Consider the following 21406-nt stretch of genomic DNA (forward strand, 5'->3'; position numbering starts at 1 on the left):
TCTCAGGGGGTGAGGTGGCATACAGAGATGAGCTGCTGACTGGTCCTCAACAACACCAAGACCAAGGGGCTGATCATTGACTGCAGAGGGAATAAAACAGATATTCAGTCATTAAACAGTGGGGACACTAACCAGTGTGCAACACCAGAGTGAAAAACTGAGGTTTTTTTCACCAGACACTCGGGGAGGTTCAAGGAAAAATATTTGTAGCCAAATAAAAAGAGCTTTTTTGGATTGATACTTTAAATGCTCTTCAACCTACAGGCCTCAATGAGAATTTTGACATGAGTGTTATGTTGTAATTCAGGATGTCTCTTTGATCTTGTTTCTGTTTTTTTGTAGACCTTGTGGTCTATGGTTCATGACGGCCCTCGCCTGATACCCCTCCATAGCTCTCTGTTCTATTTTTGTAGTCTTTTTATTGTGGATCTGGGGATCTCCGATTTAGGATGGCCTTTCCTGATCCCTTCCAAAGCCCCATTTACCATATATGACTTTTTACTACTGTACTTCAAAAGTGCTTTCTTGATTTTCGTTTTTCTTTGTTCACTGTGTTACATTCTTCTGTGGTATTTTGAGAAGGCCTCCATGTGTAGGCCTCACAGCCAGAACCTCAAGAACTACAAAACTACAATTCCCAGAATGCTTTGCCTCTACCAGATGATTGTACACAGGTATATTGCATACTGCCAATGATTAGAGTAGGAGTGACCTGCTTTTAACCTGCCTATTCATTGTTGAATCATGTATGCTCTGATGAAGGTCTTCTAGACCGAAAGCTCACATTAAAGTGAAGTATTGCACATATGTAAGTGTGCGGAAATCCTCTCTTTGCTTTTAGCCAAATAAAAAAAGAAGAAGAAAAAAAATCACAGCCCAGCCACCCCTGACCTCTGACAAGTAAAGAACAGCCCCTAAGCAGCTAATGACCCAATACTAAAATAGTGGGGGGTTCCTGTTCTGTCTCTCTTTTAGCTAAGGGGTCCTTGGTCTGAAAAATGTTAAAGAACCATAGACTGTATAAAAATAAAGAACCCTGATTTAACGTTAGCCAATAAAATGCTAACTCTTAGCAGAAATGGCAAGTCACTACTGTGGGTGGTAAGCTAGTTAGCCAAACATGCTAACTGTTGTTAACTCGCTACCAGAATTAGAATAATCTTTATTGTCATTGCACAAATAATGAAATTCTGTTGGAGCAGTCCTCCAGTTGCCCAGGCTTATAAATATAAAGATAAAATAGGTAAAAACAAGAGACATATATACAATAGGACACAATTATCAAGAATATAAAATATAAAAAAAAATTCATACTTTCCTACTTTCAGTTTCTTGTTTTTTGAAGGGCTAAAAATTACTTAAACTCTCTATATACTGACTAACGTTACTGCTCTGACTAGAGCGTCTGAACCACACATTTTCTGCATGTTGACAAATTTAAAGTTTGACAGCCCCTCGCGCCTGTAAATTGTCAGCCATGATTGGACATTTGCTGCTCGAGGGAGGAGTTACTATAAGCAAACAGTCAAGTAGGGGCAATTTTGCCAAAAAGTGGCGAATTTTTGCCCACTTTCCTCTTTTTATGGAGTATGCCAACGTTAGCAGATTATTTTACATTAGTTACATACATACATATTATTTATACACACCAAGAAAGAGCAGTAGACCGTGTAAAACTTCTAGTTACCACCGTTATCAGAGCCCCTTACTCTACGGCTCTGACCGTTATGACAACAGATGACGCACTCATCACTACGTCGCCTTTTGATGACGTTTTTATGTAACACCGGTTGACTGCGCGAAATACAAAGCGACAAGAGAAGGTTTCGGCGCCGGTTGCGCTTCAGTAAGCCAGTCAAAGCTATGCGAATAACAGCACCACCAGCCAGTTGGTGTATATTTTATCCTCGCTGATCGACTCTCCTCTTCGGCAATGGAGTACGGGAAGGAGAGAGTGGTAGCTTTAGTGGACATGGACTGCTTTTACGTGCAGGTGGAGCAGAGGCTCAACCCAGCTCTGAAGAACACTCCCTGTGTGGTGGCCCAGTACAAGACGTGGAAAGGAGGCAGGTGAGTTTCTGACACAGAGACTGTGTTTTTTATGATCAACGCAACTGAAAGCGTCAGTCCCTCGATTAGAAAGTGATGAAAAAAAAGCTGTTTGTAGTTTAACTCGATGCTGTTGTGCAGTTAGCTTGGTTTGTTCTGCTTCATAAGACAGTGCTGCAGTTAGTAACGTAAACAACCCTCTTTCTCTCCCAAAATTCAGTAAATTAAAGCTTTACTGCATGATCACAGCTACTGCATAATGGCAAAGCACCCTGACTGCACTGAGAGGTAGTAGGAGCGTCCATCATGGAGTACAGATTAGACATTTCATGTAATAGAGCTCATAAAACTAAGATGCAAAACAAGAGCTGCAGAATGAGATAAGCTAAATCACAGGAAAGACTCACAAGAATGACTAGGCCTAAGCGAAATGAAATTGATTGAAATGACAATCTGAACTCAGGGTCCTCTTACTGGCTTTGCAAAGTTGCCATCATGAGGAACTGAAAGTGGATCATACCCCCCTTCTTGCTCTTTCTCGGGCTGTTCACTGACATCTGGCCGATGACTTTGACTCCTTCCCTGTCAATGCTGTGATTGGACAGCTTGAGATTGCGTTTGTTTTCAGTTGCAGGGACCATTTAAATTGCTGTCTCTGTGTTGGCAACTCATCCGCCTTCATTCCCCACAGATAACCCATCTTGGACATCCTATGATCATGGTTTGTAAACATGTGGTTCTCAACTAAATATCATCCTCTGTTAGTATCATAGCTGTGAGCTACGAGGCCAGGGCCCATGGCGTCACCAGGAACATGTGGGTGGACGATGCAAAGAAACTGTGCCAGGATCTCCAGGTGGCACGAGTGCGTGAGTCTCATGGCAAGGCAGACCTGACACAGTAAGTGCTGGTGATGTCCTGTCCTGAGATTGTGCCATAAACCAATTCTTCTGTTCATAGCCTTACTAAAAATATTGTGCTATTTCAATACCTCCACTCCTGTGACCAGTTGTAAAGTAGATAACCACCTCACCCCTGTGTAGTTACAGGGAGGCAAGCGTGGAGGTGATTGAGGTCATGTCCCGCTTCGCTGTGATTGAGAGAGCCAGCATTGATGAAGCCTACATGGATCTGACTGCTGTGGTCCAGCAGCGACTGAAAAACATGACCGATAGTCAAATTGAGCCTCACCTGCTGAAGACGACCTACATCCAGGGGTACCCACAAAGCTCACCTGAACAGGAAGAATCTGCCGAAGAATCTGCCTTGGATAAAGGTAGGCTATAACCAAGCTTTGACTAACTGAGAACCCACTTCATTGTTTCAGCACCTGACACTGGAAACTGGTGTTGACACTTGACAAAACCCCCAAAATCTGGTAGAAAGTATCCCCTTAACAGTGTTGTGTTTGTCCCCAGAGGAGCAGAGGTCCAGAGGTCTCCAGCAGTGGCTGGCATCCTTACCTGTCCCTCTATTAGGGGAACAGAACTCTGCAGAACTGCAGCTAACTCTGGGGGCAATCATTGTAGAGGAAATGAGAGCAGCTGTAGAGAAACACACAGGTTTCCGCTGTTCAGCAGGTATATCACACAACAAGGTAGGAACATTTGTTTCTTGAAATATAATGTTGGTGTGATACTCAAGAGCGGTAATTGTCATCGCTGTGGTCATCGTTTCCTGTCTTCTTTTCCCAGGTATTGGCCAAACTAGCTTGTGGTCTGAACAAACCCAACAGACAAACTGTTCTGCCTTTGGACTCTGTGACAGAACTTTTCAACTCTCTTCCCATCGGCAAGATGTCAGTTCAAAGCACTACTCTGCCATAAAAAACTCTTCTCATCACAAGTTACTCTTATCTTTAACACAGATGTTTGAAAACAAGAGTCGACTAAAAATTCACTGCACTTTTGTATTGCAGCCGTAACCTGGGGGGTAAGCTGGGTGCCTCCATTACAGAAACTCTGGGAATAGAGAACATGGGGGATCTGACTCGCTTCTCTCAGGCTGAACTGGGACAGCACTTTGGAGAAAAGACAGGGTAAGACGAGCCAGAGATTCCGTTAAAAGTTTTATAAGATGACTGACGGACAAAGGTCTTGCTTGGTGTTTGCAATTATTATGCCAGATACCATCTTAATATTAAGTGGAATGGACATAATCATAACATGGCTTAAGTTCTGAATATATTTTTATTTATTTAACCTTTATTTAACCAGGAAGTCCTATTGAGACTGAAAATCTCTTTTACAAGAGAGACCTGGCCAAGGTAGCAGCCAATCAAAACACATTAAAATGCAACAAGTACAAAATATAATACAAAAATCCACAATAAAACAACTATTCAAACATAGTGTCTCTATCCATGTCCATGGTGCATAGAGGGAGAATGCAGTTTCCCCCAGATCTGTTAAAACCCGGGGTAAATTAATGACCTTATTACCTTAGTCACTATTTTAATTTACTCTTTTAGTTCACCTGAGTCCATGTGCTTATAAAATGCATCTGGGCAAAGATTTTCTCCTACAAAGACAAACCATAGTGTGTAAAAAGTAGCAGAAAATGGAAATACTCAGCAAAATTACAAATACTGTTGTAGCAATAAGATTGGTGAAAGTGCTCCAAAAGTGCTGTGTTTGATAACATGCTCCAAAATTTAACTGGACTTGAATTCTCAGTATTTTATTTATACTTAATTACCAGCCACATTTACCATTGAACTGTCTACTTTGCAGCCAGTGGCTGTATGACTTGTGTCGGGGGATTGAGTTTGAAGCAGTGAAACCCAGGCAGCTTCCTAAATCCATTGGCTGCAGTAAAAACTTCCCCGGGAAGACATCGCTGGCTACAAAAGAGCAGGTACGGGCCAACGGCCTCTGTTTCCCCTGTGTTACAACAGGAAATGATAAGTATTACTTAATGTGTGTTTTACTTTAGTCTCATACTGACTGGACGAGATGAAACTTTGAGAGAATGTAGTTGATGTATCTAGATGTGTAAGGAAGATGGCATTTAACATGTTCTTGTAGCGTTATTAACAAATATGCAACTTCCTGTTTGTTGTTGTTTTCATGTTAATTATTAACAACCTCCGTGTAGGTACAATATTGGCTTCATCAACTGGCCCTTGAGCTGGAGGAGAGACTTACTAAGGACAGAGAAGTGGTGAGTTATGTGCGGTTGTGTAATTTATTGCTTTCCCTTATTACAGCAGCACTGTCTAATTCCTCAGCTGAACTTCCTGGTGTTGTTATATATAGTACATATAACTGTGTTTCACATCAGTAACTGTCATTTCTCTCTTTCTTACAGAATGGTCGTGTGGCTAAATTGTTGACGGTTGGTGTACGTCAGATGGGGGACAAGAGGCCGAGCAGCTTCTCTCGCTGTTGTGCCTTAGTGCGCTACGAAGCGACCAAACTGTCCGCCGACAGCTTTGCCATCATCAAGAGTCTCAACACGGCAGGAAACCACCAGGCAGCATGGTAATTAGGACATAATGACACAGTGTGGAATATTTAAAGTCACTGGTTGAGGGTAATCTGTGCGACTGATTATACTCCATGTTGCTTCATGTCCCCAGGACTCCACCCCTCACCCTGCTCCTCCTCTCAGCGAGCAAATTCAGTGACGCTCCGTCAGCAGGCGGCATTGCCGGCTTTCTTTCCAGTGATGTCACTTCAACCCAAAGTCTTCTCTCTTCCACTCAGCCCTCGACCCAGACACCTGCTGAACTGAAAAACGACTTGGCATGCAAAGGACCAGGCACCATCCAGTCGTTCTTTCAAAAGGCAGCTGGGAAACAAAGGCAGAAGGTTACAAAAGGCGTAGAGGAGGATGATACAGGATCGACAGGGATTCTCCCAGCTTCCTCATCTCACAAAACCTCAGCCACTGAAAGTCAGTTGGAGACCAATTGCTCTGGTCCTAAAAATGGTTCAGCCAGCCCCCAGTCTGGCATTTCCTCGTTCTTCCACAAGAAGAGTCTTGAAAGAAGCTCACAGGCCTCAGCATCAAACAAACCTCAAATGGGACATGAGCCTGGACCTGACAGTAAAGACGACTCAGATGACACTGCTGCTGCTGTGTCAGGCCCACAGGAGAAACATAACTCATCTCAGCAGCCAGAAGAGTTAAGAGATGAGCTGAACACGGATCCAGATGTAGATCACCAGTCTTCCACTGTGGCCAGCGAAGACCTGGTGAACTGTGAACGCTGTGGCCAGGAGGTGTCGGTTTGGGAAATGCCTGAACACAATGACTATCACTTTGCTTTGGATCTCCAGAATTCATTCTCTTCATCCACAAATTCAGCACCCACCTCTTCTTCTGCTGTCTCTTCTACCTCCAGCATCTCTCTAACTCCTCTCAGAGCCCAGTCGGCACGAGGCAAGACAAAAACCAGAGGCCAGTCAGGACCACAGCCGAAAAGACATCGCTCCCAAGGTGGAAGTACGGGCACTCTGGATTCTTTTTTCAAGAAGAACTGAGGATGTTCATCTTTCCTCTGCTGTTGGCGCTGCTCTGCTTCAAACTTGGACTCAAGTGCTGCTGCTTTTCAGCCTTTTAAGATGTGTTTTTAAACCAAATAAAATACAAACCTGACAATGCATATGCATATCACAGACATGCAAATACAGTTAATGTTTACGCTCAAAGAATGGAAACCTATCTTGTAACGGGATACACAAGGGCTTGTTTTAGTAAATAAGTGTTTAATTACTTAAAGTGCTTATTTATGTACTTTGTTCTCATATGGTTTTTATTATAAAATGACATGCAATACTGTGAAGGAATAATTTTATAAATCAGAGTATATTAAAGACACTTTTTAAAATTTTGTGTGTGATGTAGTATTCTGATGTGCCAGCAGATGCCGCTAATCACTTGAATATAGAGCAGGATGATGTTTCCTTGTGAGCTCAAGAGATACAGACAGTGTGTGAGTGTTTGTCCTTTGTGAAACGAGAGTACATATTTGAAATGCACGGTTGCCAGTAGGATGAGAGCAGTTGCACCATTATGAGCGGAGTCCTGTTTTGTTTTCATTTTCCTACCATGGTGAACCCTATTGTTCTGTGGCGCTGGAGCATTGAAAGACAGCTGAACGAGGACTTTATTCTTGCGTCAGCTTGCATCAGCTGGGGAGCAGATTAGAAGGAACAGGGCCAGGGAAATGAAATAACGACTCCTTTTATAAATCAATTTTGCGTGGTGAGTCATGACTTTGTGACATGTGAGCCAGAGGACAACACACTGGGTGTGGGACGGCATGGTTCAAAACGCTGGGCAATTGTAAGATGACAAAATGACAAAATTCAACACCTGCTAAGGAGACAATAAAACTTTTATTCATGTACATCATGATACACAAATTGGATCTGTACATAAATATTGCATTTCACCCAAATAATCAAAATATTACGCTTTCAATTAAAGGGAAAAGGTCTTAAACGTGATCGGAAAAAAGTGGAGATGTGTTGGTGTCGTTAAGAATATTGCGAAAACAGTGAAAAACATTATAGAATAAATTGTAACACCTGAAACTACTAGAAATCTATAAAATACTTCTCAGATGCATTAAAACAAACTTATAACACCTGATAACTCTTCATAAAGGCTATAAAATATTTTGGTTGAAATGCGTTCTTAGTTTTCCTCTCTTTGAGTGCACAACAAAATGGGTGCAACAAAACGGCACACATCCCAGTTGTCCTCTCTGTCACTGATGTCAGCGGGACAACAAATCTATAAGTCACATCAACATGCTATAATAAGACATGATAAGGCCAACAGCGGCCTTGAACACAGACGAGTAACCGACATTCATTTTCAAAGTCGTCTAAATATAAAAAGCTGATTCGATTAGTAGCACCAACTTAGATTTTTTTTTTTAGTTGTAAAACTTTGGGGTGTGATGGTGGGCTACTCAAACAGTAGTTCCATTAGGCACTGTGTTAAACCCCCTCAAAGTTAGTGACATCAGTAACTTAAGTGAAGAGACGACATCAAGTACCTCCAACACATTGCTTTAAAACAAAGCAGCATCAGTAGGCAGCTTCAAGAACTATATAATCGATATTCAAACATCTCTTTGGGAAAACACCTTTGTCTTTTTTCCCCCTTAAACCTCCCTCCCCCCCCCAAGTCAGCAACAGAAACCTCCACTGGAGTAGTTCTGTGAACGTGGAATGCTGTCTAATATCTAAACTGACCTGAGTAACTAAAGCACTTGAAAGATAGGCAGCAAGATCGTTACCATCTCAGTGCGCTATCGTGAGGCATTATTTGTGAATAAAAAACAGAATTCTCACAGACATATGTGACATAACAAAACCACTTACAAGGTGATCGCCAACATGAGTCATCTTGGCAAACTGGGTCAAGTTCTATCTTTGCATACCTATGCTCTCCTTTACCTTCATAAAGTGCCGTTGTCAGCAATATTATAGCTTGAAGCAAGATGATTTAGCTTATATACAACTGACAAGTATCTCAGTCTTTTAACTATCTCACATACCTCAATAGCTGTTACTTAAATAAGATGATTTAAGGGTATTCAAATCCAGTGAGGCTTGTCCTTATCAGTCAGGCACTATGCTGGTCACACAGACAAGCTGCTGTGGGGTGACACTGGGTGATACACCTTAATGTCCAAGCATCTCATACTTTAACTGTAAACGAGTATCCGCTAAAGGTATATCAACACTGGCATTTTAGGTTTCAGTGCAAGTGTGTGTGGGCCTCTCTTCTCAAAGTGTGTGTTAGGAGTGCATTTAGGTGTAAACTGTGTAAGCAGCACTTCAACGTTGCAAGCAATTTCCTTGACAATATCACTTTGGTGGATGTTGCTAAGTGAGTGTGTTAAAGAGGCGGCTGAGGGCTTTCCTCTTATCAGTGCCGTGAAAAGCAACACTCTTTAAACCTCAAAACCAGAAAGCAGAATAAAATATCAGCAGTTATTCAAAAAGGCTGAAGAGGAGGATGATGACGACAACAAGGCTTTGGAAAGGGTGCTAAAACAAAAAACTCCTGCGACAGGGATTTCCTGTGCAGGGAGCAGGACAGAGTGGCCTTTGGAGGAAGCAGGAGGTTGTTTGTAAAGCACCTTGCTTTTGGGCGGGACGGTGTTTTCTGCTGTTGTTATCCTCACAAGACTTTAGGCTTCGTCATCCTCGCTTTGGGGTGGCTGGTACTGGGCGATGGGCTGCAGCTTGGTGACGTGGCCGATACCTTTAGTCACGCCCTGTCTGAAGAGCACCTTAGCCCCCACCTTCAGGTATTCTGGGTGCTTGATGAACTTGAAGAGAACAACTGCTTTCTCCCCTGTCCTCAGCTCCTCCTGTGGCACGGTGATGTTTGATCAGAACAGAAAAACAAAAGAAAGACAGCATTAAGAATAAACCAAATGTCAAACTGCTTAATGTAACACACTGGGATATAACAAGCCCAGGTTTTAGAAGCAGAGGACAAATTCCAGGAGAGTTGTAGCTCAGTGGATGGACCAACCTTGCCATACACAGCCTCCACTGTAGCGGTCTGTCTCACATTGCCAATGTGCACAGTAACCTGGAAGCCCTTGTGGAAGGTCTTGGCGTGGAAGAGCAGCACAATCTCAGCCTCAAACATCCAGCAGATGGTAGGATCCATTTCCGGGCTCACCATCACCATACCCTGCAAGTGGCAAACACATTGTACACAGAGATTAGAATTCAGTGTCATGATAAAAATACATGGAACACACACTCCCTCTGTACACTGAGACAGGCGAGCAGTAAGGGGAGAAAGGAAGAGTTGGCACCAACGCCAAGTGTCTGACCTTGCGTAGTAATGAGCGATCGAAGTTGCCCAGAGCGAGTGTGGCAGCCTGGCCGGCCCTGAGCACCCTGCATGCCGAGCGGTTCCTTTGGATGCTCCCGATGGTCAACTTGTGGAACTGGCCCGAGTCTGTGGGCCCCACTACAAGGTGATCGCCTTCACGGCAAATACCACTGCACATTCAAAGGGAACAGTAAGTCAGACAGAGCCCGTGCTAAATGCTGAGTAGATGAGCATGAAATAAGCATTTTAACACACCGACCTGTAGAGAGTGCCTCCCACCACGGTCCCCACCTCTGGCACTGTGTAGATCTCATCCACCTGCAATGATGCACATTCAAATCATGTGTATGTATTCACACTGCATCTGAGTTTTAATCTGCCAGGTAATCACTTGCATATAAGGACAAACTTCATCTGAGACATACCTGAAACTCAGTTAGCTGTTGCATAAGCTCCTCCTGCTCCTTGCTGTTGCTTAGAGGCGGGATGATGTTGAAGAAAACCTTGAGCAAGTCTAGACTGTCTCCTGACACACTGGAGCAGGTGAAGATGGGTGTGATGCTGCCAGGGAGAGCACAAGCATGCGATCAGGACACACAGACATCACTGGCTGGTCTCTTTCTTATATAAGGCTTCTAAATTAAAGATTCTGCCTTTCATTTATATATTAAATTATGTATACGTAGTTGGTTCATACTTGGGTGACTGGGCGAACTGCTGCGCTGCTGTGACGGCATCGTCTGTGCTGCTTACAATCATGGGCACCTTGTTGCAGCCCGGCTGCTTCAGGACACGCTCCAGCTGCCGCACGGTGCGCTCCACTGTGGCTCGTGTACAGAGGTCCACCTTGCTGATGACGATGAAGATTGGCACCTTCAGGGCCATGGCAAGTCCAAGATGCTCCCGTGTTGTTCCAGCTGGAAAAGAGGAAAAAGAAGTAGGGATTGAATTAGGTGTAGTCAGAGGGTTTTACTACACTCACATCACTTCACACTTCACATTATCAAACATACTTTCACATGCAAGTGCACAAATGCAAAGTTCATTTTCAGGTTTTATGCTTGATTTTCTGACAAAGATAAATTTGCACTACGTGAACAGACAGCATCCTGTGTCCTCAGCAAACAGCCCTTTGAACACACACTGTAAGGAAATCCACATCCATTGTGACCGAAGATAACACAGCTTATCTGCTGGCACTTAATGTGAGTCTGAGGGTCAGGAGAGCATGTGTGCAGACTGATAAGACCAGGTAGAATTTACCATGACGTATGATTGTTATGTCACGTAGATAGGATATCAGCACAGGAATATTCGACCATGTATGTTCATGACGTAATTGCCTCGGCTGTGGCGGCAGTGTCCTGGAGGCATGTCTGGTGGGTCGTGTTCCTTTGTAGACAAAAGGTGTGAGAGGCAGCCATACAGCAATGTTGGCTTTCCGGGTTTTCCCTGCCATTCTAAGTGGGTTTTTTTAGAGCACTTAAGCTGAACAAACAAAAAACTATGCTGCTCTGTTTTAGTGTCACATATGGGCACACTGCTTCTGTCCTGTCCTTTCTGATTTGATGTTTCACCAGCTCCTCCTCACACACCAGCCGCCAACACCAGGGTAACACCGGGTCAGCTGTAGCCTAGACTTTGCTCTGCTCTGCCTGTGTTGCCTCCGACTTCAGTGAAGGCTGGTTTGACCATGGAGATGTGAGCTTGACCACAGCCTTTTATCAGTCAGAGACACTAGGTGAAATCCTGTCCTTCTGTGCTTCCCGGCTGGTGCTTCCTGTGCTCTGCATCAAACCAGCTGTCATTGCATCTGTGGTCAAACCAGCTGCTTCTATAATTGGAGTGTGCCCGTACTTTGACCTGTAATTGCATTGTCACAATCCAGGATTCACTGTGACTACATCCGCTTTTCAAAGTAAGCTGTTAACAGAGTAACATAATAAGAAGGAGGATAAGAATAAGAAGGAAATAAGATTTACTGGATTAAATTCACAGGGAGTATAAAGCATGTTATCTGTGTCCCTTATACGTTAAAAAAAAAAAAACACTAAATAGTGAAGGAAATTCATTTATTCTTTGATGTTGTGTTGCTGGGGAGAAAAACTGACAATGAAATTACTGTTGCAGCCTGCAGTCATGTGGGAGAGGCCTTCTGAGAGAGCTAAGTCATCAAAAAACCTCTGAAATTTAACACTTAACAGCTAAATTTAGAGCAGAGCAGCGCTTCAAATGAGAAGCTCTTTATTTTAGAAAGGGTGGAATTTCTTGTTTTATAACTTTATCAAAGCACTTTCTTTGAGAAAAATAGTGCAATATTGTTCATTACATTTTGAATATTTTCTTATTGAATTGGTGACATTTATTCATCCACATCATGACTGAACACTCCTTCTGATGAGAAAATGTGCTTAAATCGTAAAAGACAGGATTCAGAAAATTAAAATTTAAATGGAAAACAGATTTCATAGGGCCCTCGATTATGTATCGGTACGGATATAAGTCTCAAATCCCCCTATATGCCAAAGTAGGTTAAGGATACTGACCTGTAACGCACATATACAAGTTGGCAGAGACTTAAAATACCTTTACCCCCTCATCAGCTGAGCAGCAGGTTGTTTTGCTAGTTGTGTGTTATTTTAAGAGCATCCGAGGTGAACGTGCATAGGAGAAATCAATGTCCCCTCATCCCTTATGGAGGTGCCAAGATATTTGGTAAAGTGTCACAGAACGATAGGAGGTGATTACCCGCCCTCTGGCTTTTTGGCTCGTCACAGATACAACCTCAGATGAGCCCTATGCGTTACACAGCTCCATTACCCTGTTTCATAATTAAAGCTGTGGCTCTAGGGTTGCAGACACTGTGTCCTCCTTCTGTCTGGTGCATAGCAAAGGTGGCCCTCATTCTTGACCCCATTTCCCCCAGCATGCCCAAGTTTAGAGCACACACCCACGCAAACATGGCAACGCCCACAGGGGGTTATTTTACTACTGTACATAGGCGACATCGCTTTTGTTTCTTTGTTTACCACTAAAAACAGCAAAATATGGGTGAGAAAATTCACCATTTTGTTATTTAACTAATTTTGTTATTTTTCAAAGATAACTCAAACACCAAACTTGGGTCTGATTCATGCTCACGTTTGCAGCCTTTTGCAAAATCAGTGAAACCATATATACAAAATGACCTTACAATAACTTGAAAACTGCCAGCCATACATTAACAGCAGCTGAATATAGTTCACCTAATACCTCCAGCAGGCTGTGAGCTGGACTGCTAAGTAACAAGTGTTGTCTCCAAGGCTCAGGTTACATCTACGTGTCTCCTTGCCACTTGCAAAAATCAAACATAACCTCAGACTTCTCAATAAACCTATGCTGTTCAAGGCGATTGCTTTTAAAAGCACGGAACATGCATTAAGCATTAATGGTTTGTTCTAATTTGATCCCACTTGCAGTGTCCGTCAGAGCCCTTCCTCCTCCCACTTAAGAATTACCACAGACACAAATATGTCAGAGTGCCTGAGCAGTCAAAAGTGCTGCAATTAGGTCACAGTCTCCCCTGGAGGTATGTGTTCGAATTCCACTTCTGACAACTATTTTCCCCCCAAATACTACTGTTTACTATCACAGCCAAAAATAGAAAACAAACAAAAGAGTAAACAAACATTACGTCTACACAAGTAATGCAAAGAGCTGCCTAGCCTGTTCCGCCAGTTTCAGCTGCTCAGGTTTCAAAGTATGTCGCTCCCGGACGTGAGTATCGTAAAAGCTTCCTGCACAGTCATTGCCATTATCATAAAAAGTCTGGGTTGGTGAAGAGATATGATGCGCTAATACAAAATCTATCAATAAAATAGGCTGTTCAAATGTAATGCCAAAGTGACGATGAAGACCCACTCAGTGTGGCGCCATGTGAAATTCATCCCCAATCATTTTCTATGCAACACTTTGCAAAAAAAACGGAAGTGGCTGAAAGTTAAAAAAAATCAGCTTTATGCTCAGGAGCACAGAGCCACCTCCAGCAGGTTAGAGGTCTGTTATGAAAAGATGGTATTTGAGATATTTGAGTAGTGGCAGGCCGGGATGAGAAGGAGGGGTAAAGCAACTGTGGTAGGAATAGTAGTCTGTTACATAAGCTCAGATATCACATGTTTGCAAAGCCACAGCTGGCCAAGTCCACTAAAGGTGTACACAAACATAGGCTCTCTGTCAGACTGGCCTGGCAAGTGTCTATTACCGGCCTGTGACCCTGCGACAGCTCCCCTTTCAGCTTGTCTTATCTGAATAGTAAAGTGACTAGACGACGTGCACACAGAGAGACACCAGTGTATTTTAATTGTGACACGACGATACTCAAAGCATCATTAGAAACTTGAATGAATCAATTAATGCTCACCAATGCCGGTATTTGCGCTGACGACCAGCATAGCGAAATCCGGACAGTAGCTGGTGAGGCCAAAGATGGTGGTCTTCAGGTACTTGTGGTGACCCGCCAGATCAATGAATGTGATCATTTTAGATGCACTCTCACAAATCTCCTCTGCTGTTCGAGACTCGCTGTAATTCACAACCTAGGAAAATAAGCAATCATGTTATGAGTGCCATGATCTTAAATACCTACCAACATACGTATTCCTCAGTTATTCATTTGAAGGTGTAGCTGACACTACTTGCAGATGCAGTATTTTCCTGAGTAATAAATACATCACAACATTAATACTGTGATCTTCTTGAACATCTTGTTAAGGAAACTCTGTGAGAACCACAACGTAATGTTGCCGCTCTTCATAACAAATGGAGTGCAAATTATTTATTCTCTGGCATTGGATCGTTTCTCACCTCTCCTTTACTATTAAAGCCAAGGATTTCAAAGCTGATGCTTGACGTGCGTCCAGTCTGGATCTCATGTAGATGCCTGAAGAGGTTGAGCCTCGCTCTCCCCCGCCCATTGTCCAGCTCACCCTGTGTCAAAACACCTAACAGAGTGGACTTGCCCGAGTCCACATTACCCAGTACAGCTACCCGCAGGTCCAAAAACTGCGGGAATAACACAAAGAATAAGCAGGGATTAAAAAAAGAGCAGATAAATAACAAAATATTAACATGCTTACACAGTAGCCCCACTAACCTGCTGGTCATCTGGCACCTTGCGAATGAGAACTTCAGCAATCATACGAGGCACGTCAGAGTCATAGTCCACCTCTCTTTCTCTGAGAACAGCGATGTCAGCTCCAACTCTGTTAGAAAAAAGAAACACAGCATATAATCACTTAATAGCCATGGCACGTTTTTAATTACTATTGGTTTGGTTAGGGTTATAATTTGATGTCAGACTGTGTCAACACACTAAACTTAAAAAAAAGTGAATCTGATATCTTGACTTACTTCTCTGCCAGCCTATGCAGAGTCTTCAGTGACGTCCTCATATCATCCTCTGACAGTCCCACCAGCATGCCATTATCCTCGACACCTATTTGATAGACAGCTTCGCCTCGACCCTCCTGCAGTCGCCATTTCATTTGCGTTGCCAGGTGCTCAAAGCGGTACTGCGTGGGGTTCACCAGCTTCAGCTAGACAAGGGAAAGACTCAGAAAATTAGTGCTGAACTTTAACCGTGATTGTGAAAAGTTAAAGGTGCAGCATGTAATTCTGAAGGAGTAATTGTTGAGTTTCATTCTCAGGTCGACGCTTTGTGTTGGTGGTTCAGTTAAACTATCAACCCAAAGTCATTAGTATTTGACGACCTGGGAATGAGACTCAACAACAAACTAGTTTTCTCTATTCAGTGGTTAAATAATATCTCAAATGACTAGCATTACAATAGATTGCTTTAGGGCTGGCTGAGGCAATCTCAAATAAATTCATATTGATGTGGCGGGGGAGGCAGCTGTCCAGATACTAAAAATCCTCTTGCTAATCCACTATGGTGTTGGTTTTCCATGGTAGACCATGTGAGATGGCTCTTATATATTCTGTCACATTACCTACACATTGCCGACAGCTTATTATAATGATGACTGACCTTTATCTATAACCTCCACTCTTGCCATGAAGAGGCTGACTTAACCATGAGCTGTTCATCGTTACAGTGTTCAATAAAGCCACTAGTTAAGACAACTTAACTGCTTACCTTGTACTCTATATTCCCCTCTTCAGCCTAAGGGAGAGACAAAGAGAGACAGACAGACACAGAACAGGAACAACAGCTGTCAGACTGTAGAGAAGTGAGACAACAGGCTATTGATTTGTTAAAAGACACAAAGAAAAGCAATCGGACTGACTGAATGAGTGGTCGGTGCACTACGGTGAATAGGTAGTCACTGACAGCTATACAGGCTGACTAACTGCTTAGCTAGCCTTCACACACAGTTACTTAATGTGGTATTAGACAAAGCACATGCATGTGTAAATATCAATATACATTTAAAGGGTAAATTGGCCAATATTCCTACAGGTGTGCTCACTGCAGGACAGTGGGGCTGGTCACATGCTGAGGATCAGCTGAAACAACAGCTGGAGCCAGGAAATATGTTGAGACATGTCCCATTATGAGTTCGTGAGCATAGTGATGAGGGGATAGGTCTAATTTCTTTAAATTCAGGGATAAGATGCATGCAAAGCTTAAATTAATGTTGAATCTAACCCTGAACCTAAGCTGTTTTTATGTGGAGTTTAAGGTCATCACAATTCTTTCTTTCATGTCCCTGACAAAATAATGGTCACTTTAAATGTTTAGTGAGTTTAAAGTCTAGGTAATTAACTTTATAAACAAATGATCATAGTAATATGTCGTTACTGTGTAGTAACATAGTCCTTGGATGAGTCAATGTCGGGTCAAAACGGTAACACTAGCTAGCTGTAGGTCGACCGAGCACACACCCACCCCCCTTTAGATATTTACAAACACAGCTGTTCCTAATATGCTAGCTAACCTAGCTAAAACTAGCCAACTTTAGCAAGTGTCGTTTAATTAAACACACATTTCTCTCACTAGTGTGGCAAACAAATTATAAGTTGCTAATGCTAGCTTAAAGTATTCATCTCATTCATTTTCTTGGGGGTTACAGACTAGCTACGTGTCACTTCCCAGGTCGGTTGACAGACTTACTCAGTGTCAGATAGCTAACCCCAAGATCAGTGAACGCACCGTTACTAGTGTTTACATACCATAATAACCACACAGACACCATTTAGGCTCACATTATTATTAGCAGCTGTTGTTATGGGTCGTAAATCACATTAGCTTGACTAGGCTAGCGGTTGTTGTGCGCGTATTTTCAGCCTTACCTCTGGAGGTAGATACGGAGTGTTATTGCTCGGTTTGAAGTTGCGGGAGAATCGAGCCTTGGATTTCTTGTTGTGCTTGACACAAGCCTTTTTGGGGGCTACCCCGTAGCCGTTTCCCGGCTTGACGCTGGATGCACCGTGAGATCCCGAGCCGTGTCCATTTCCTGAGCCGAATAACTCCGATACCCGCGCATCCATCAGCTACTTTGGGACCTAACTTGTTAGCTTACCACTACCTGGATAAAAAAGATGCTGTGCTAATTAAACAAACCTCGACCCGGGCATGCAGGTGGTTGTTTTAGACTCGAATAAGCCAGCTGGTGGCAGCTTAAAGCCCCCCCAAAATAAAAACAAAGCGCCGACCGCCCCCAACTCTTCAAACCGAACAATAACAGCCCCGTCCGAGACTGTCGTTTTGAGTTTACAGTGTGCCTACGTCAGAGAGCTAAATGTCATAGGCGGTGCTTGATTTGATTTACTGGGAAGCGCGAGTGGGCGGTTGTTTTTGTTTTCTGGTTCGCACTGGGTTGTATGTGGCTTAAACCCCGCCCGCCTAGCTACCCGGGTGATGACAGCGTATGCACACACAGATGGACGCTGTTTTGCAGAGCTTTGCATCAGACGAAAAAGGAAATAATTACATAGTTGTTTACTAGGACTTTAGAGCAGGGTACAACCGAAAGATGATGCCATGAGACCTAAAATTGTGTCATCAGCTTAAGACACATTATATAATTGAAATAATAGCATTTAAACTGTATATTCATATTCAATAATAACAACAACAATAATAATAATAATAATAATAATAATAATAATGATAATAAGCGAATGATATTCACGCTAAAAACCTGAAACACAGAAAACGACAGAATAATACAAAATCTGAATTAGTTTCATAAAGTTTGGCATTATTATTTTACCACCAATGGCATGTTTTCAGTGTGATCAGTCAGATGTACCTGAATGTTTTTTTTTCACTTTCGATTCAACATAACAGGAACAGAAAAGGCAGCTTTATTTGTATGGCACATTTCATACACAAGGGTAACTCAAAGTGATCTACAGAGCGGTGAAATATAAAACATAATAAAGGATACGGAAAAGAGTCAAGAAAATTAATTACTAACTGATTCACAGTTTAAAAAACACCATTAACAACAGCAAAAGTGCAGACAAGAGGTGCAAAGAAAAAAAGATGATTTAAAAATAATTTTGCAGTAAAAGTGGTCAGTTGTCATCTGCTACACCATTACTTGCTCTGACTCTTGGGACAGTCAGTAGGCCAGCCCCAGATGTCCTCAGGATCCTAGATGGTTCATATGTCATAAGCATGTCAGAGATATATTTGGGCGCTGAGCCACAGCAAGATTTTGAAATCAATTCTCTGTGTTACAGGTAACCAGTGTAAGGATTTTAGAAGTGGAGAAATGTTGTAATATTTCCTAGTTTTTGTCAGGACACTAGCAGCAGCATTCTGAATAAGCTGAAGTTGCTTTATAGTAATAGAATAAAATAGACTGACGGCCTCTTCTTGAACATTGAGTTTAGTCTGGCTTGTCTTCTTAACACTTACCATCTTATGTATCCAACAGCATTACAGTAGACTATTGCCCTCATGACATTGTTTGTCATTTTTCACCTGGCAACAACCACCAAACAAACAGAGAGACTCTTGAGCGCTTCACTTTCTCGGCTATGACAAGGGGACAAGAGTGCCATCAGGTGTTAGGTTGAAAATATGACTCCTATTTTGGTCCAGACTCTGTGGACCTCTGGGGCTCTTGGGAGGACAGAGAGGTTTGCAATGCAAAGTGTAATTCAAAGGAAGTTAACTTTGACTAACAAATATGTTGGCCATAGCTTTTGACACCATTTGAAAGTGGGGCTGACTGTGTATCACTCCATTTCCTCCATTTCCTCCATTTCCTGATAGTGTTGACTATCATGTGGCCCAAATGTTACTTAGACTGGGTTTGTGTAGATTTGTTTAACACATTTGTCTTGCAAACCAGTTGTCGCCAGCAAGCTGACATTACATTACATTTGCTCCCAATTACTGATGATATTTAGATTTGACCTCTAGTTAAAATACCTTAAATGGTGTCATACTGCTTATCAAGGACATTTTTGTCTGTCCAAAACTGTGCTACTTCTTCAAAAGACCTGCTTGAACTTGCTTTTATACAGATCTCAAGACAAACAGTTCACATGAACTGTGACTGCCTGTTCCTGCAAAGAAAAGTTTAGAAAAGTCAGCCAACTCCCCTGTGGGAATACTTCCACAGTGTGGCATTTCTGAGACTCAGCACTGATTGGTCAGTCAACCTCTGATGTAGGGGTTCAGCCCATTCAGTCCTGGCTGAGAAAACTGTTTTGGGATTTTTTTTGACAGCCTTAAATTCCTTTAAACATCCACTTTCACATCTGCAGGCAAACACACAACGCCGTCTTGGTTTCTGCTCTTTTCGGTCAGCATGAGTTATCCACTGGTGATTCTGCTCTGTGTGGGACTTCTGCACCAGACTGTGGGGGTCATTCGGATGGATAAACTAGCAGACAACAAGATCTGTGGAGATGCAGAGTGCTCACGTAAGTCAGAGCATAAGGGGAGAGAAGCAGTGGGGAAACTGTGACGTAATAAAATGCATGCACTTGATAACTTTCAAAGGATTTTTGTCATGTATTCCCTTTCCTTTTTTTGTTTTCTGACCATTACTAGATGTTCTGTCCATGGCCACAGCCTTGGATGACTTCATAGCTCCTGATTGCAGATTCATCAACATCAGGAGGGGTCAGATGGTCTATGTGTATTCTAAACTCGTACCAGAGGAGGGCGCCGGAGTCTTCTGGTCTGGAAGTGTATGTAAATATTTCTTCCATGTTATTCATAATCAGTGCAGCTTACAGTTACAAATGCAAGGCAGGGCGTGCAGCAGCTGTGACAAACAAGTGGAAACTTTCTGGCCTTTCTGACAAGAGCAATTGTCAGAAATAATTAATTTCATTCTAGCTGAAATGAGCACACATTTAAATGTCTTAAAGTTTAGTACAGAAGGTTAAATGTAAAGCATATATAATGTGGTGCATATTAATTTGTCAGATAGGCCGTGTTATTTTCCCTGGCAGGTTTACAGTGAGCGGTACGTGAACCAGATGGGCATCATCGGATACTTCCCTGCGACTGTGGTGAAGGAGACACAAAAGTTTACACAAGACACGGTTCAGATTCCCACAGCTGTGAGTGTTTGTCTCTTTTATGGGACAATATCTGAGATGAATACTTTCATTTTCTGGAGTGGCTGTCGACTTTAATCTCATGTTTTTTATATTTTATTTTGCTTTTTTGTTCCAGGACATTGACTTCTACTGTGATTAAGATGTGAGAGACTGAAGCCTCTTCCTTCTGGAATCTTGCTTTCAGTGACTCTGTGGCTTCTATGAAGGAGTGCAGCCAATTCTTCTCTTGAGCCAGTGTGTCAGACCATGTCCCATTACATCTGTGGTGTTGTCTCCCATTGAACCCTGGGCACTATCAGCCCTCTGTCGCCCACAGTCTGACACCTATCTGTCTTGCTTTGTCTCCACAGACTCACTTTGCTCAATAAACACTTTTCCATATCAATCTGAAATGCCTGTTATTTGAAAAGATTTGTTTTTCACCTAGCTACTTTGACTCCTCATGATATGTAATTGCAATTTTATTGTGCTTTTTTGCTGACACGCCAAGTAACTTACTTTGAATTGCCGTAGAGATATTCTGCTGTTATTATCGAATTCAATTTGTAATGCCGATGTAGCCTTTTTATTGCAGTGTCAAGGTTTCTTGAGACAGTCGTCAGAAAACTACCCACATTGCACGCAGTAAGTTATGATTCACTCCGAAGCAGCAGGGAGAGAAGTCTGCTGCTTATCTGCTCTTTTTCAAAAGAAATAAAGTATGTCAGAGAAATAATTGTACATATTTGCTTATAAAAGGCATTGATTGTCTTCTTTAAGCAATTAGTCATGTTAGCTATTTTTAGTAAACACATTATCAGGTTCTTTTATGAAACTGTGTGGCTAATTAATGTGCCCCAATCCCCTCTCTTTCACACTCACCCAAAAGCAACTGGAGAAATAAATTGTGTCGTTCAAACCATTCTGAGTCAACGCTGGTAAATCTAATGAGAAGCACAGGTGAAACACTGAGTTATGGTGATATATAACAGCAGTGAGACCTGAGGATCTAAGACTGATGAATGATGAT

General features: G+C 42.4%; 3 protein-coding genes across 3 annotated transcripts; 2 read left to right on the forward strand and 1 right to left on the reverse strand.

Moving 5' to 3' along the window:
- The first annotated feature begins 1793 nt into the window (after positions 1-1793).
- polh (polymerase (DNA directed), eta) lies at positions 1794-8996 on the forward strand. The gene is made up of 10 exons (XM_050070925.1): positions 1794-2070; positions 2815-2949; positions 3093-3325; positions 3468-3646; positions 3744-3847; positions 3968-4087; positions 4782-4905; positions 5146-5211; positions 5359-5531; positions 5630-8996. The coding sequence occupies exons 1-10, from the start codon at positions 1934-1936 to the stop codon at positions 6534-6536; spliced, it is 2178 nt and encodes a 725-aa protein (XP_049926882.1). The 5' UTR covers positions 1794-1933; the 3' UTR covers positions 6537-8996.
- Positions 7376-17567, reverse strand: gtpbp2a (GTP binding protein 2a). Its single transcript, XM_050070926.1, has 12 exons — positions 17158-17567; positions 16001-16027; positions 15256-15440; positions 14999-15107; positions 14710-14907; positions 14267-14441; positions 10565-10784; positions 10293-10428; positions 10127-10185; positions 9866-10037; positions 9556-9720; positions 7376-9388 (listed from the first exon to the last, which is right to left on the reverse strand). Exons 1-12 carry the CDS (start codon positions 17353-17355, stop codon positions 9206-9208), a joined length of 1827 nt encoding a protein of 608 aa, XP_049926883.1. The 5' UTR covers positions 17356-17567; the 3' UTR covers positions 7376-9205.
- A 1864-nt stretch (positions 17568-19431) lies between these two features.
- LOC126406900 (otoraplin-like) lies at positions 19432-20782 on the forward strand. Its single transcript, XM_050071458.1, has 5 exons — positions 19432-19475; positions 19591-19749; positions 19880-20019; positions 20287-20397; positions 20513-20782. Exons 2-5 carry the CDS (start codon positions 19635-19637, stop codon positions 20534-20536), a joined length of 390 nt encoding a protein of 129 aa, XP_049927415.1. The 5' UTR covers positions 19432-19475; positions 19591-19634; the 3' UTR covers positions 20537-20782.
- The last annotated feature ends 624 nt before the right edge of the window (positions 20783-21406 follow it).

This window comes from Epinephelus moara, chromosome 19, assembly GCF_006386435.1.
Source record: "Epinephelus moara isolate mb chromosome 19, YSFRI_EMoa_1.0, whole genome shotgun sequence".
Taxonomy (NCBI): Eukaryota; Metazoa; Chordata; class Actinopteri; order Perciformes; family Serranidae; genus Epinephelus; species Epinephelus moara.

Excerpts from the sequence above, each read along its gene's own strand:
- polh (XM_050070925.1), top strand. The coding sequence starts at position 1,934 with ATGGAGTACGGGAAGGAGAGAGTGGTAGCTTTAGTGGACATGGACTGC. Across the intron at positions 4,906-5,145 it reads CGCTGGCTACAAAAGAGCAG|GTACAATATTGGCTTCATCA; the intron begins GTACGGGCCAAC and ends ACCTCCGTGTAG. Across the intron at positions 5,212-5,358 it reads TTACTAAGGACAGAGAAGTG|AATGGTCGTGTGGCTAAATT; the intron begins GTGAGTTATGTG and ends TCTTTCTTACAG.
- LOC126406900 (XM_050071458.1), top strand. The coding sequence starts at position 19,635 with ATGAGTTATCCACTGGTGATTCTGCTCTGTGTGGGACTTCTGCACCAG. Across the intron at positions 19,750-19,879 it reads TGGAGATGCAGAGTGCTCAC|ATGTTCTGTCCATGGCCACA; the intron begins GTAAGTCAGAGC and ends GACCATTACTAG. Across the intron at positions 20,020-20,286 it reads GAGTCTTCTGGTCTGGAAGT|GTTTACAGTGAGCGGTACGT; the intron begins GTATGTAAATAT and ends TTTCCCTGGCAG.
- gtpbp2a (XM_050070926.1), bottom strand. The coding sequence starts at position 17,355 with ATGGATGCGCGGGTATCGGAGTTATTCGGCTCAGGAAATGGACACGGC. Across the intron at positions 10,186-10,292 it reads AACAGCTAACTGAGTTTCAG|GTGGATGAGATCTACACAGT; the intron begins GTATGTCTCAGA and ends GCATCATTGCAG. Across the intron at positions 9,389-9,555 it reads TGGAGGCTGTGTATGGCAAG|GAGGAGCTGAGGACAGGGGA; the intron begins GTTGGTCCATCC and ends ACCGTGCCACAG.